Source organism: Eriocheir sinensis, chromosome 17 (assembly GCF_024679095.1).
Source record: "Eriocheir sinensis breed Jianghai 21 chromosome 17, ASM2467909v1, whole genome shotgun sequence".
Lineage (NCBI taxonomy): Eukaryota > Metazoa > Arthropoda > Malacostraca > Decapoda > Varunidae > Eriocheir > Eriocheir sinensis.
The window spans coordinates 4,171,699-4,187,350 of record NC_066525.1 but is presented as its reverse complement, the minus strand read 5'-3'; the positions used below and the strand labels follow the sequence as shown (position 1 = coordinate 4,187,350).

General features: G+C 43.6%; 1 protein-coding gene across 10 annotated transcripts in view; it reads right to left on the bottom strand.

Annotated features, from left to right (window-relative positions):
• Positions 1–1,310: 1,310 nt before the first annotated feature.
• LOC126999805 (solute carrier family 35 member G1-like) overlaps positions 1,311–15,652 on the bottom strand; it is a 134,508-nt gene continuing 120,166 nt past the window's right edge. For all 10 annotated transcript variants that reach the window (XM_050862772.1, XM_050862773.1, XM_050862775.1 and 7 more), the window contains 3 exons: positions 10,421–10,713; positions 9,231–9,353; positions 1,311–8,889 (listed from right to left, as the gene is read on the bottom strand). In XM_050862772.1, the coding sequence (XP_050718729.1) occupies positions 8,035–8,889; positions 9,231–9,353; positions 10,421–10,594 (1,152 nt within the window). In that variant the 5' untranslated portion in view covers positions 10,595–10,713 and the 3' untranslated portion in view covers positions 1,311–8,034. The remainder of the gene's footprint in view (positions 8,890–9,230; positions 9,354–10,420; positions 10,714–15,652) is intronic.

Genomic DNA, 15,652 nt, shown 5'->3' with positions numbered 1-15,652 from the left:
CACCCGCCCTCTCGATCCATTCCTCTCTTACCTACCAATCTATGCAGTCCCCCGCTCCCTTCATCTCTTTCCCAAGTGGTCTTTGCCCCTAAACTCTTTACTCGGCATTCACTAACATGCTGCACGTAATTCAAATAACTTAGTATACGAAGCAGTCACACACACACACACACACACACGGCTACGACTTACCTTCAGTGCCCTTTATCTGCAGGAGACGGGCAGGACCATTCCATTCACAATCCAGGTTATCGGGAAAGCGACCACGAGCCTTTTGGTAACTTACTCTTGAAGCGAGATGCACCAAAAATGATTCCCATACACCACAAACACTAAATAGGCCACAGTAACCACACCACAGCTGCACACTACCGTCCTCCACAGCAGCCACAGAGACACTAACCAGAGACGCGAAGCAGGACTGTGAACCGTATCTTGCGCACCCGTGATTCGAACTCGTGAAACAGCGGATCAAACCCTCCAGGCATAAGTTCATACCTCCCATGAGTCCCATCTTACCTGCATTTCCGAGCATTTGACATACCTGGTGTTTTTAAAGGGATATAGAATACCAGGTGACAAGAGTGAGTTATCGAAAGTGAATTGGCTTAGAGTGTTTGTAATGATTGTTTAGAAAGCTTCCATCTAACTGGCTTCGAAGCAGAATAAGGAAGAAACCAGCGAGATGACATTAGTCCGCTTACGATATTAGGTGGTCCAGAAATGGATTCCTCCCCTACACTAACTTAATCTAACTCCATAATATAGTGCTTGGTCTAAAATTGATTCCCCTTAAAAAATAGCCTAATATAATTCATTTTCCAACACCCTTACAATAAATGACTTAAACCAACCCCCAAAGGAAAGATGAACCCCTCCTAAAATTACGTCACCCAACCCCAAAATAAATAAAAAACCTATCCCTCAAAAATAACCTGAATTAACTCACTCCCAAAAATCCTTAACCCAACCACCCCTAAAAAGACTAACCAACCCCAACCTACCGCAAAACAACGTAACTCATCCCCCTAAATTAAACCTACATAACCTACCCCTTTAAGAATAACAAGTAACCTAATCTAACCTAACCCCCTACACTGATCTTTTGCCCTTTATTTCAAGTGACACATTCCCCTAAAATAACAAATAAAAGTCATTCCTAGATACAACCCCGACCACTACCATCACCAGAGTCAGTCTTCTTCTGCGCATGACGTACCCAATCGCCACAGCTAAGGTCGGAGAGTGCTAGAATGGATGCAACAGTGGGCGATAACACAGGGTAAAGGGGGGACTGAATCAAAGACGACTGCAGGATCTCTATAGTCATGTAATAATATAAATCTTTCAAGTGGCGTGTACAGGAGCGAGAGGGCGACACGAAATGCAGAGTTAGGTCGATCTTATAAACCAGACGACCCCGAGATGATAACAGAGGAATATTATGTGCAGAAAGGGGAGCAAAAAGAAGATATATAGAACGAAGGAAATAACGAAAGAAAGGAAAAGTGAGATATATAGAACGAAGAAGGAGAGAACGAATGAAAGGAAGAAAATAATATATAAAAAGAAGATTGAAACGAGACCTGAGATGATAATGGAGGAATATTATGTGAAGAAAAGGGGGTAAAAAAAAAGATATATGCAACGAGGGAATTAACGAAAGAGAGAGAGAAAAGAATATATATAAAAAAATCAAAACAGACCTAAGATAATAAGAGAGAAATAGATTGTGTACAGAAATGGAAGATAAAAAGAAATGTAGAGCGAAGATAAGGAAAGAATGAATGATGGAAAGAGAAAATATTAAAACGAAATTAAACCAGACCTGAGATAATAACAAAGAAACACAATGAGGAGAAAAGAGAAAGAAAATAAAAGAAATATATAGCGAAGAAGGAGAGAAAGAGTAGAATTACGAGGAAAAAAGAAAAGAAATAAAGAACAAAGAGATAAAGGTCGAAAGAAAGAAAGAGAAGAGAAAATATATAAAAAGAGAAGATTACAAGAGAAAGGAGAAGAATGAAGAAAGAAAAGAATAAGTAAGAAATTTATTAGTACGAAAAAGAAAGAAAAAAATATGCAGTGTCCGAGGTGTGGTGGTTGTTTTCATCTCTCTCTCTCTCTCTCTCTCTCTCTCTCTCTCTCTCTAAAGGAAAAATAAAGTAACAAAGAATAAAATAAATGAAAAAAACGCAACAAAAGCAAAAACGTAATAAAAGAAGGAAGAGAAAAAGTAAATAAAAAAAAAAGAAATATAAATCACATACACGAGGCATCACAAGCGTTTAATAATAATAATAATAATAATAATAATAATAATAATAATAATAATAATAATAATAATAATAATAATAATAAACATCACTAACAACCAAAACATTCAAAACACTCTATATACAAATCATGATCACCTTCTATCTACTCTATCATTATCATCATCATCATCATTACTACTATCAACTTCATCTTCTATTCCTGGTCTCCCTATTCGTCATTGTGAAACTCTTGCATAAAAATCTTGCAATCTTACTTTCGCTGCGATTTTCCGTGACAGCTAACGCCCTTCCTCTTCCTCTTCCTCCTCCCTTCCCCCTCCATTGGTCCTTCCTTCCTTTCTTTCTTCCTTTTTCTCTCTTCATTTCTCTCTCCCTCTGCGTCTCTTTCCTTCCTCGGTCTTTCTGTCTTTACGTTATCTTTCTATCTCCTGTTCTTTCGTTCTCTCTTTCTCTCTTCCTTACTGTGTCTGTCTCTCCATTTCCTTGCTCTCTCTTTCTCTCTCCCTCTGTCGCCTTCCTTCGTCAGGTTATCTCTTATCACAACCTTTCATTGCCTTCCCCTTTTCTCTCTTCCATTTCCTCCATCTCTTTTTCTTCTCTCATCTTTTCACCTTTCGTACCCTTCATCCTCTATCTCCGTCCTCCCTCTTTCTCTCCTCCTCTCTCTCTTTCTCATTATTTTGCCCTCCTTGCCTTCTTCCTTTGTCTCTTTCCTCCCTTTATCTCTTTCTATCTCCCTCAGTTTCCTTTTTTTCCTCTCTCCTTCTCATCTCTTCCTTCCTCCCTCGCTCTCTATCTCTCTCTTTCTCACTGTTTTTGCTTCTCGTCTTTTTCCTTCACCTTTTCCTAGTTCCTTCAGTTTCCACCCTTCCTTCCTTCTCCTTCTTCCTTCCATCTTCCTTCTCCTCACGTTCTATCTCTGTTTCTCATATTTTTTACTTTTCCTACCTTCCTCTGTCTCCTTCATCTATTCCTACCTCTTTGTGCTTCTTCCCTTCCTTCCTCCGCCTCCTCCTCCTCCTCTTCCTTACTTTCTCCCTGACACACGCAAGCAGGCAGAAAGAACGGGACTGAACGCCTCTTGCCCTCATATTTTCACGTCACTCCGTCTGTCTGTGTGTGTGTGTGTGTGTGTGTGAAATGTATGTATGAATGAATGAAAAGGAGAAGGAATAAGGGGAGAAAGAGAGGCAGATAAAACGATAGACAGACTTATGGGATGCGTATGAGAACGAAGGAAGGAAGGAGGAAGTGGGAGAGAAAGGAAGGAGAGAAAGAAAGAAATGGAATAGAAAAGGAGAAAAGCATACGTAGTGGAGCGAAGGAAATAAAGAACAGAAAGAGAAAGTGAGAAGTTAAGGAAATAGATAAAAAAGTAACGGGAAAAGGAAGAAAAGAAAAATAAGAAAGAGAAAGTGGGAAGGAAGGAAAAAAAGAGGAGGAAAAGACCAAGATTGCTAAACGAAAGTGAGAGGAAAGGAAATGGGGAGAAGTAAATAAATAAATAAAGATAGGAAAGAGAAAGTAAAAAGGAAGAAAGGCAGGAAGGAAAAAAAAACAGGATAAAAGAGAGGAAAAGACCATGATTGCTAAACGGGAGGGAAAGAAGGAAAGGAAATAAGAAAGTGGGAAGGAGGAAAAGAAAGGAAGGAAAGAAAGCGAGCATGACCTATCCTATCAGCACTCTTTTTCTTCTTAAAGTCTCCGTCGTGAGTGACTTCAAAAACGTGACAGGTCGTGACGGGACCGAACACAATGGCATCACGCGCGCCCAAAATCGAGTGAGAGCCGAAAACAAAAATTGAAGAAAGAAAGAAAAGAAGTTGACGGTGATCTGATTTACTCTCCTTTTTTTTTGTCTTGGTGTTTGTTATGGTTGTGTTTTTGTCTTCCTTTGTTTTGTTGTTTTCTTTCCTGTTTGTTTGTTTGTTGGTTGAGAGTGGATCAGTTACAAGGAGACAGATTGAAAAAAAAAGTAGAAAAAATTAGTAAGGAAGAAAAAAGAAAATAAATAATACGATGATTAATTGTAAGAATATTTAAGACTTCGAAAAAGAAAGGAAAATGGAGATGAATGGAAAAGAAGAACAGGAAAAAAGAAGAAAAAGAAGAAGGAGTATAATAAGATGAAGAGGAGAAGAAGAAGAAGAGGAAGAAGAAGAAGAAGGACATAAGAAATCATTATCCTACCTTACTAAACACACACACACACACACACACACACACACACACAAAGCTCATTACATTTCTCTATATTACAAAAAAAAAAAGATCTTAGAGCTAAAACAAAAACTCGAAACTAATAATTAAATGATATGTTGCTACTAAAATCTATAACTCTCTCTCTCTCTCTCTCTCTCTCTCTCTCTCTCTCTCTCTCTCTCTCTCTCTCTCTCTCTCTCTCTCTCTCTTATCATCATCATCATCATCATCGTCTTCTAAGCCTCTATCACTTGCTCTATACAAAAACCGTAACCTTATAAAACTCTCAAGTACATTTTAATATTTCCACCTCTAAGATACTCTATAAATACATATAAAACAGCGTACAATGTCTGCGAACGTACATACACACATACATACACGGAAACGCAAACATCACTACACACACTCATACACACATACGGTTATACATACATACACACACACACACGACTGGGCTTCATACTCACCCATCTACTTGCTTAAATTAATCTCTCCCTCTCTCTAATTATCTATCTATATCTTTTAACAAACCTCATCACACAAGTCTGCTGCTCTGCCCTACCTGCTAGCAATGGGCAACACCAAGGCTTCAGTGTGTTCCAGGTCTCCCAGCCGCTGCGCATCGCTAAGCCCCGTGTTCTTAGGGCCAGTTTCAGTTCCCCATGATGGGTTAGTAAGCTCCCAAACCAATACCAGAGCCTTCGAAATTTCCTTGTATAGTATCTGGTGTTTGTATTTAAGTTCACAAATTTGACGAAACTATACAGGAAAAGTCTTGTGTATTTAGTGTGGCATCGAAGACCTCACCATTTTGGATTGTATGGGATTCTATAGTTTGGTTCGGGCTGTTTACAAAGACACTGTGTTGGACTGTGAAATCGGCTCTAAGACGCTTTCGGCTCTCACATCTATTTCCAAGGCCACAAAGGAGATGAGTCGAGTTCTCGTGAGTGTCTTCCACGTTCTTGGTGCGGAAGACTCGTCAAACTATCACTAAGCTCATAAAACTACCCATGGAAATACGGGCTGCAGCAACGTCGACGAAAGCCTTATCAAATGTGAGTGTGTGAGCGCCGAAACGTTTGAGAATATGACCTTCGGGTTCAAGTGACGTCTTCATACAATCGTTTTCAAAGGAAAGTAGTGCGAAAATGTGCAAATAATATGACGGATAGAGGCGATAATAGATTATGCATTACTCTCATTATCTATGACTATTAAAACAATATAACAAGTGTTAATAACACAAAAACTGTGCTAGATCGGCGTCGCATGACCCTCCAACACCCCCCCAACAATTTATATTATGCAACTTGGGGTCTAAAATGGAAAGTACTGAAAATTAAAGATGACGCCACTATAAACACTTGCTTGCGCCACAACGGGCTGGGGCAGACCATTAGTCCCTACTATGAAGGCCTACCGGCGCCACAGGCCGACGTAAAAAAAAAAAAAAATAAATAAATAAATAAATAAATAAATAAATAAATAAAAAACTGACTATGTTGTAGGGTTCATCAGGACTAACAAATGTTATTAAACAATGTCATGTCTACAATGCATGGGTAGGCCAGGAAAACATCTTGAAGAGAACAACACCATCAACAAGAAGATGGAAAATCTGTTGATCGGCGTCTGCGACACCGATAAAAACAATAGTAAAATTATTTAATAGAACTATTTTTTATAATACTTTCAAAAGCCGCCTCAGTCAATCTTCCCAGCTGATAATGTCATCGGAGCTATTTCAAGATAATCTATTGATATTCTTTCGATCTTCCCATGTGCAAAGACGCCACTTACGCTCCGGACCCAGGCTGACTGCAAGACCTGTACACACGAGGCCAGGGCTACACACTGAGCCTAACCTACCACGTCCACACACACCGGAAACAAACAAACGAGTCTACCACTTACTCCTAACTCACATCGTCTCTTTCTTCTCAGTGATTTGTGTGCTATAAATGCTGCTTAAGTTTTAGGTTTTCTGCAAAAGTGAAATATGGGGACCTGCCTTGCCTTTCCTCGCCCTCTCTCCTCCTTCCTTTCTTTATCTCTCCTTCTCTCTTCTCCTTCCTCTTTCGTAGACAATGCACTTTTCACATTAGTTAAGAAAGTTACCCTTTGAAAACCTTGAATAAAGAGAAAACGGAAAGAAAACCAAGGAGGAAATGAAAGTGTAAGAAACCGAAGGAGAATACACAAAACAGAGACCACGACATGTGAGAATGGATAAACAAGGTACCGTTGCAAAGACAAAACCGAGACCAAGAGGAGGAGGAGGAGAGGGAGGCGAAGAAAGACGAGTCACCCCCCCAAAAAAACTTCTCCTGGGACACCTTCCTTCACTGAGGCACTACAGTTTCTAGATACTTTATGGCTTCTAAAATACAGCTGAAGAATACATTTGATTCTCTTGTGACAGTCTCGACGCGCCGCAAACGTTCCAAGGAGTGAGTGTGGGAGAAAACGTTCCGTGGTTGGCGGCGTCTTAGTCTCGTCTCGTTACTAAGATTACAAGACGAAGTTGAGGTTCCAGGGAGACATCAAAGAAGGAACGTCACTCCTGCTACTCCTGAAGGTTCACCGGTCTTCTACTTGCCGCCTTCTGGAGTGATAATACAAGGAAATACAATGATAATACTATAGGGAGAGTTGAGGAGTTTAAACATTGAAGATCGAAGTGGACTCGAAGTGGACTCGAAGTGGACTTGTGTGTGTCATTCGCTTCCCTCTTGAAGGTCTATTCGTCTTAACTCTTGCCACTCGCCTCTCGACGCTCCTCATGTCTTGCCAGCACTCGTGACTCTGTTGCTGTGCCTCGTGAGCTGCGGTGCCAGGCGTGACGTGACTTGATGGGGAGTGTGCATGGCTGTGAGGGTAATGGTGGTGGTGATGGTGGTGGTGGTGGTGGTGGTGATGGTGGTGGTGTCGATGCCGTCTTCACCGCCGCCGCCGCCGCCTTTCACACTGAGACACATGTTCAATATTAGTTAAGTTACAATTTAATTTCTCTTTTCACACGGGAATTCCACGCCACTCGTCGCAGCCCGGGAAAACACGAAACACATGAGTACAAACCGTGATACTGTAACGGACTTCACAGCACCTTGTTACGCGTGCATGTGTGTGTGTGTGTGTGTGTGTGTGTGTGTGTGTGTGTGTGTGTGTGTGTGTGTGTGTGTGTGTGTGTGTGTGTGTGTGTGTGTGTGTGTGTGTGTGTGTGTGTGTGTCCTATTACGAAACACAACAGCTTCAATACTGAGGTAAATACTGACAGACTGATTGACTAACGGACTGACTCAACAGTGTAAAACGTCCACACAACGAAGGGTTTACAGGGACAGGGAAGAGACTCAAGGTGTAGCGTACAGAGGAAGGGAGGGAAGGAATCGATCGTCTGTATCTTTCCGTCTACGCTAACACTACGGCGACTACAACGAGGCGACACACAGCCATTCTGGAAAGCAAACACCATAGGAGACTAGTCGACTATGTGTGCGGCTTCTGATATCGGGTGTTGGCGATGCTGAGTGCGGCGGTGCGGAGGTCAGCAGGTGAGGCAGCGCAGTCTGCGTCGCGCGGCGGAGGTCTGCGGCAGCGACAGCAGCCACTTGCGGAGACCCGTCAGGAACACACACGAGATCACCAGCAGCGCCCCCAGCAGGCTCAGCAGGTCGGGGAGCTCCTCGAAGAACACGGCCTGCCAGATGAAGGCGAACACCACGTCCGCCGTGCGCGCGATGGACACTGGCCCCGCCTGCTCCAGCTGCAGTGCCTTCGTCAGCAGGATCTGCCCCCCGAAGCTGAATACGCCGATGGCCAGGATCAAGTAGCGCTCGTAGCCGCAGCGCGGGACGCTTAAGTGCCCGCTGATCCAGGACACGACGGGCGTGAGGCACAGCGCCACGATCGCGAAGTTGGTCATGATCACAGAGAAGTGGAGGCCCTTCAGCACCCGCAGGATGACGTACACGTTGGCGGCCACCACCGTGGCGCCCACGGCCGCCGCCACGCCCCACCAGTTCTCGGTGGTGTAGGCCTCCGATAACGATCCGAAGAGCAGCGGCGGGCGGGCGATGAGCACCACGCCGGCGATGGTGAGCAGGATGACCACGCCGTGGAAGAGGCCGCAGGGCTCGCCCAGGAACACGCGTGCGAACACCGCCACGAACACCGGCACGCTGAAGATGATGACGGAGGCGTCGGCGAGCGGCATGTGTCTGAAGGCGTAGAACTGTAGCATGAGCGACACCGCGCCCACGAGGCCGCGGAGGATCAGCATGAGGCGCCGCCCCTTGGGGAAGGGCGGGTCGGCGCGGCGCACCAGCAGCGGCAGCGTCGGCAGCAGGATGCCAACGAACCTGAACACTGCCAGCTCCATCGGGTTCACGTCGCCCAGCAGCTGTCGACAGAAGGCACATTACTGGAGGGGCCAGGAAGGAGAGTCGTGTACAAGAACCTTACAGCAAGAGTGAGTCTCAGTAATGCCACGTGTGGACAAACGAAAGCTGCACATACAAACAACATTACTACGTATATTTTTTAACCAACCACAAAGAAACAGAGGCTTATTCATGAATGCGTAATGTACACATGTGAGCATCATTAAGTTTAACCATTCAATCATATACAAAGTGAAAGCCGACGCGGCGGTCAACACAACACCAGCCAAGCGTCGCGTCTTCCGCCGCCTTGAGACCAATGAACCGTGACCCTCTGATGGGGCTTCGCTGCCACACTGACCTTGACGATGAGGGAACACAGGGAGAAGAAGAGCGACGAGATGACGGCCATGAAGAGACCCACGTGGGGGAGCGCCGCGCAGCCCCCCCCGGACCCCCGCGCCCGCCCCCCCTCAGACAGGTCCTGAGGGGAGAAAGATAAGGTAGACACAGAGAAAGAAAGACATAACCAGTATACAAAATTAGTGACCATGATATACTAAAAAAAAAAAAAAAAAAAAAAAAAAAATCAATCTGGAGAGGAAGCAATATTAAAAAAGAAAAGAAATGTTCTGTTCCGTATTCTGTTCTCAAAACCGGTTCTATACGAGAGAGTCATAGAGAGAAAGACAGAGGGAAAGAAAGATAATCATCATACAAAGATTGTGACCATGAAAAAATACACAACCTGGAAAAGAAGTAACGTTAAAAAAATAAAACATCTGTTCTCTGTTCTGTTCTCAAGACCGTTTCCATGACCTCTAACCCACAAATGAGAGAGAGAAAAAAAAGAAAGAAAAAACCCCTCATCAGCACGGGGGGGTCAAGCGTGACATCCGGGTAGTCTACGGACAGTGTAACGCGCAGGTAACATTCCGCCGCTAATGACTCGGCCAGGTGTGGAGGAGCCCGAAGCCATAACTCATGTACGGGCACGTCCGCACACTTCACGGATGTTTGGGGAGTGAGTGTGTGGTTCTCGATGTAAAGGTTGGATAGACAGATAAACACGCAGACTGACAGAGGTAAAAAGGTAGACAGACAGATAGATAAAGAGATAACCAGTAAACAAAATAGATAGACAGACAGACATGATAGATGGACAGACAGACAAACAGATTTTTCATGATAAGAATAAATGAAAAGGTATACAGATCGATATGTCATTGATAGATAGATAGGAAAGTAAAACAAGGATAGACAAAGACAGACAGATTTCTCGTTTCAAAGATAAATGGATAGACAGACGGAAAATAAGCTTGCAGATAGACAAAACAGACGGAATTTTCACTTCAGAGGTAGATGGAGGGATGAGTTGACAGGCAAACATAGACCGGAAGATAAAAAGAAAAAAAAAAGATCACAAGATACACAAACACACACACATATTGGATAGACTGAATCGACTAACAGAAAGATAGATAGATATAGACTTACATAAAAAAACACAAACAAACAAACACACACACACACACCTGTCAACCCACTCACCTGCCTCAGAGGATAATGTATCTGGTCAATGGGTGGCGTCTCTCGACCTGCATCCACTAAGGGCTCAAGTTCGATTCCCGTGTCCGGCCCGAGGGGGAGGCGGTGGTGGGGGAGATGATGGTGGTGGTGCGCGGGGAGGTGGCGCTGGGGGTGGTGGCGCGCTGATCGGGTCATCTTGAAGTGTTGTCACCGCAAGATCTGTCTCTCTGCTCTCCTGTTCCTCCTGCTGGTGCTTCTGCTGGTGTTGGTGGTGTTGGTGGTGTTGTTGCTGCTTCTAAAGACACCCATTCTGCCTGTTGGTAATGAAAAGGTTACTGTTATCATTACTATTTCTGTCATTAAATTTGGAAGTTGAATAAAGACACAGAACGAGTTATAAATGTATGCTGTAGAAATTAATGGAACGCTAATCCATTCCTGACACAGCCTTCGCATATTGTATTGTCGTGTAATACTTCTTTTGTTGATGGCTGACGGAGACTCGAATGTGAAAGAAATAAAAACAGATGAAAGTCAAATTGAAACGAACGAAAAACTTTATTATATACCTGAAAAAAAAACCCCTAGATAATGAATTTTCTCGTGTTGCAATGAAAGCTAAGTAAATGTTAAATACGAGGTCACAAAAATAGCAGATGATAGAAAAAAAATGATAGTTTAAATAGAAAAAAACAACTAATACTGCATAACACGAAAGAAACATGTATTTATTATTATTACTATCATTATCATTATCATTATTTAAGTTAGGGTTAAGAATAAGCTATATCTATAAATCCTGTAACGCTCTCTTCATAACGCAAGGCAGAAGGAAACAATGTGGTCTAGTTTGGTTCTAGAAGTGAAAAAAAGACCAATCTATCAAGTTCTACAAGTGGAAAAAGCGAAGATTCAGTTTAATTTAGTTCTAGAAGTGAAAAAAAAGAACAATCTATTTAGTTCTACAAGTGGAAAAAGGGAAGATTCAGTTTAACTTAGTTCTAGAAGTGAAAAAAAAGAACAATCTATCAAGTTCTACAAGTGGAAAAAGCGAAGATTCAGTTTAATTTAGTTCTAGAAGTGAAAAAAAAGAACAATCTATTTAGTTCTACAAGTGGAAAAGGGAAGATTCAGTTTAATTTAATTCTAGAAGTGAAAAAAAAGAACAATCTATTAAGTTCTACAAATGGAAAAAGGGAAGATTCAGTTTAATTTAGTTCTAGAAGTGAAAAAAAAGACCAATCTATTAAGTTCTTCAAGTGGAAAAAGCGAAGATTCAGTTTAATTTAGTTCTAGAAGTGAAAAAAAAGACCAATCTATTAAATTCTACAAGTGGAAAAAGGGAAGATTCAGTTTAATTTAGTTCTGGAAGTAATGAAATTTGTATGCAATTTAGTTTTGGTCATTTACTTTGCGAAACTAGTAAAGAGAAAGGCGCTCAGATTTGGTTGCGTCATTTTCCGCGGAGGAATCTTGACATACGTGTAAGAACTGAAAAGGAAAAAAAATGAGAAGAAAAATGAGATCTTTTCCTTGTTTTTTTTTTCTTAATTTCCTTTCCCACTAAAAAAGAAAAACAAAGAAAAGAAAAATGAGACCTTTCCCTTGTTATTGTTTCCTAAATTTCCTTTCCAATCAAAAAGAAAAAAGAAGACAAGAAAAATGAGATCTTTTCCTTGTCTTTCTTTTCTTAATTTCCTTTCCCACTAAACAAGAAAAACAAAGAGAAGAAAAATGAGACCTTTCCCTTGTTTATTGTTTCCTTGATTTCCTTTCCCATCAAAAAGAAAAAAGAAGACAAGAAAAATGAGATCTTTTCCTTGTTTTTATTTTTCTTAATTTCCTTTCCCACTAAAAAGAAAAGAAGAGAAGACAGTTTTTTTCTTCCTTGTTTCCTTTATTTTCCTTCCCCTTTCCCTGTTTTTTTTTTCTTAATTTCCTTTCCCACAAAAAAATAAAAGAGAAGACCATTTTTTCTTCCTTGTTTCCTTTATTTTCCTTCCCCTTTCCCTTGTTTTCTTCTTAATTTCCTTTCCCATAAAAAAATAAAAGAAGAGACCATTTTTTTCTTCCTTGTTTCCTTTATTTTCCTTCCCTTTCTCCCTTCTCCCTATTCTCATTATTCCTTTTACGTATAAGATATGAGCATTTCCTTCGTTGTTTCATATATTTCGTTTTCCTTCTCCCTCCTTCCTTTTCTCATTATCTTTTACGAATCTTTCTCCTTCGCATTAACGGCTCGCTTTCCCGCCATAACTTTACTTTCGTTTCCTCAGTTGTGTCATTATGTAATTAGAGATAAGCGGTTGAAACACATTCCTCTGCTCTCTGCTCTCTCTCTCTCTCTCTCTCTCTCTCTCCTCGTCTTCTCTCCTTATTCTCGTTTTTGTTGTTCTTCTTATTGCTATTGTTTTCCTCCCACGTTATATTTCCTTCCTCCTCCTGCTTCTCTTCCTCCGTCCCTATCTCCGTCTCTCCTTCCTCCTCCTTCCTCCTCCTCCTCCATGTTTTTTTCCTTATCTTTCTTATCTTAAATCAAACATCCTGCCTTCACATTCCCTTACACATTACATCCCCCTTCCCGCATTAAGTTCACACTCCCTTCCTCTCCTTCCTCTCTTTCTACATCTCCCTTTCTCCTCTACGACACTAACCTTACTCCCGTCCTTCTTCAAATCCCTTTCAATTTTACGACTCCTCTGCGGCTTCTGTTCTCTTCTACGACTGCTACCCTCGTCTATGATTCTTCTGCGGCTTCTGTTCTCTTCTACGACTCTTGTACGACTTCTCCTCTCTTCTACGACTCTTCTACAACTTCTACTCTTCTGCGACTTCTACTCTCTCCTACGACCCTTATACGACTCTTCCACGACTTTTACTTTTCTCCTCTTTCTTCATCTCCCTTTCCCTCCTACGACAGTCTCTCCCTCCCTCCTTTTCTCTCTCCCTCCCATTCCTGCACTCACCCTTCCGTCTCCCCATCTCTCCTCCCCTCCCTCCTTTTCTCTCTCCCTCCCATTCCTGCACTCACTCCTCCGTAACTCTCTTCGTCCTCCGTAACTTTCGTCCCCACAAAGCCTATCCATCACTCCCTTGGCCCCCTTCCCATCCCCTCCCCACACATACACACACACATGTACACACAGCCTCAAGGGGACGGAAGAGAGGTGCTGCCGTTGTGTGTGTGCGCGTGTGTGTGTCTGTATGTGTGTGTGGTGTGACTCTCCCTCACTCAGCGTTAGCACGTGTGCCGGCACGCACGCACACACTCACGCGCTCCCAAACAGAGACCCTCCAGCCCAGGCCCAGCCCACTCCTTGAACCGATTCCCGCCAGTCCACCAGTCACTCCCTCCCGCTCGCTCGCTTCCTCGTTCCTCCCGCTACGATCAACGCACCGCCAACGCCATTTCGTCACCAGCCGCCTCAAGCTCTAGATGTGTGCGTTTGAGCCTTGGAAGACCCTGAAGGTGCTTGTATGTGTGTCGGAGGAGGTCTGTTGAGTGAGGTGAGCGCATTCTTCCGTCCGAACTCTCGCTTCAAGACGTGTTAGGAGCCCCACCGAGGTCCTGAATGTAGTCTTGGTGTGTGTGTGTTTTGCGAACTTCTGCGTCGTAGGGTTCTTGGGGCCCCCGAAGAACAGTGACGGAGTTGGCTTGTGAAGGAATACTAGCTGAGTGTCACATGTTTCTCACTCTGACATAAAGGGGAGGTTCAGACTGTGTAAAGAGAAGGTTGGATGTGTTATTATTTCATGCATATCTAAAACGAGAGGCGTGTATCAGCTGACTGTGACTATGCTGTGTACCGCGTGCTGTGACCTCTGAGCGTGTGTTTACAAGCCCAAGTGGTAGTGTTATGAGCGTGTTCCTGACCCAAAGAGACTGTGTGGCGGATGTGCTCTGAACTCGCGTGTTTCCAGCGGTGCAAACACGCTGAGAGGACACCTGACGTTCTGAGGTACTTGAGGACATAATTGCAACCGTGTGTCCAGCGCTAACCTTCTGAACTACTTGGGGACATAAACGTCTGCATTGCCTTATTAACTCTCGCGTCCAGTGCTTTAATAGACTCAAGGGCCGCTCCTAAGATTCTGAGGACCTTGGAGAAAGAAGCTAAGCCCCTCTTCCATATGCCTAGCGGTTTAACCATGCAAAGAGGCTGATTTGAACGCCCTTAGAAGAAATATTACCTCTGTCAGTCGATCTACCGCGGGTCAAGCAATTCAAACACTCTGAGGAACCGATTCTAATGCCCTTTGGAACATAAGAACCTCTGTCATCTCATCTACAGTAGGTCAAACGCTTCAAACAGGCTAAGAGATAGCTTCTAAGGCCCTTTGGAACATTACCACCTCTGTCAGCCTATCCACCGAGGGTCAAGTGCTTCATATACGCTGAGGAACCGATTCTGACATCCTTCCACTGTGAACGATGTCTAAGTACGAGAGATTCGACGGCGGCGCGGAGGGCAGCGTCGAGGAGGGCGTGAACACGAAGGCCACGCAGCTGTACGGCGCCACGGAAACTCCCGCCGCTGGAGGAGACCCTGAAGCCCCCGCCGAGCCAACCAAGAAGAAGAAATGGTGAGTACCTGAAGGGGCTGAATGAGGAGGGGAAGAGGGAAGAAGGAAGGTGAGAAAGGGAGGGAGGGAGGGACAGGAAAAGGGTATGAAGATGTTGGAGGGAGGGAGGGAGATGGAAGAAGGGAGATGTTGACTAGATGGAAGAATGGAAGACGGGGGATGTTAAGTGAGGAAAGGAAGGAAGGAGGGAAGGAAGAAAAGAGGAAGGGAAGACAGGAATAAGTAGGTGAAGATACTGAAGAAGAAAGAGAGGACGAGAAGGGAGAGGGAAGAAGGAAAGTAAGAAGGGGAAGAAACAGCGGAGAGTAAAAGAGAGTAAAAAGCACGAAAAGGTGATGAAGGAGGAAGGGAAGGAGAGGAAAGAAGGATGGCATTCAGTGAGGAGAAAAGGAAGGAAAGGAGGGAGGAGGGAGAAGAGGGAGGAGAAACGGGAAAGCAGTTGGAAGAGAGAAGAAGGGAGCGGAAAGAAGCGATTACAGCGGATAGGAAGGAGGGAGGGAAGGAAGAAAGGGAGGGAGGACAGGAAAGAGAGTATTACGAGTAAGCAAAAAGTGACGGAGAGTTGCGGACATAAATTATATACAAGGTGAAGGCGTAAGGGAGGGAGAGAGACAGAGAGGGAGAGAGAGGGAGTGAGGGACGAAGGTTTGCTGTTAAGGATAGTGAGAC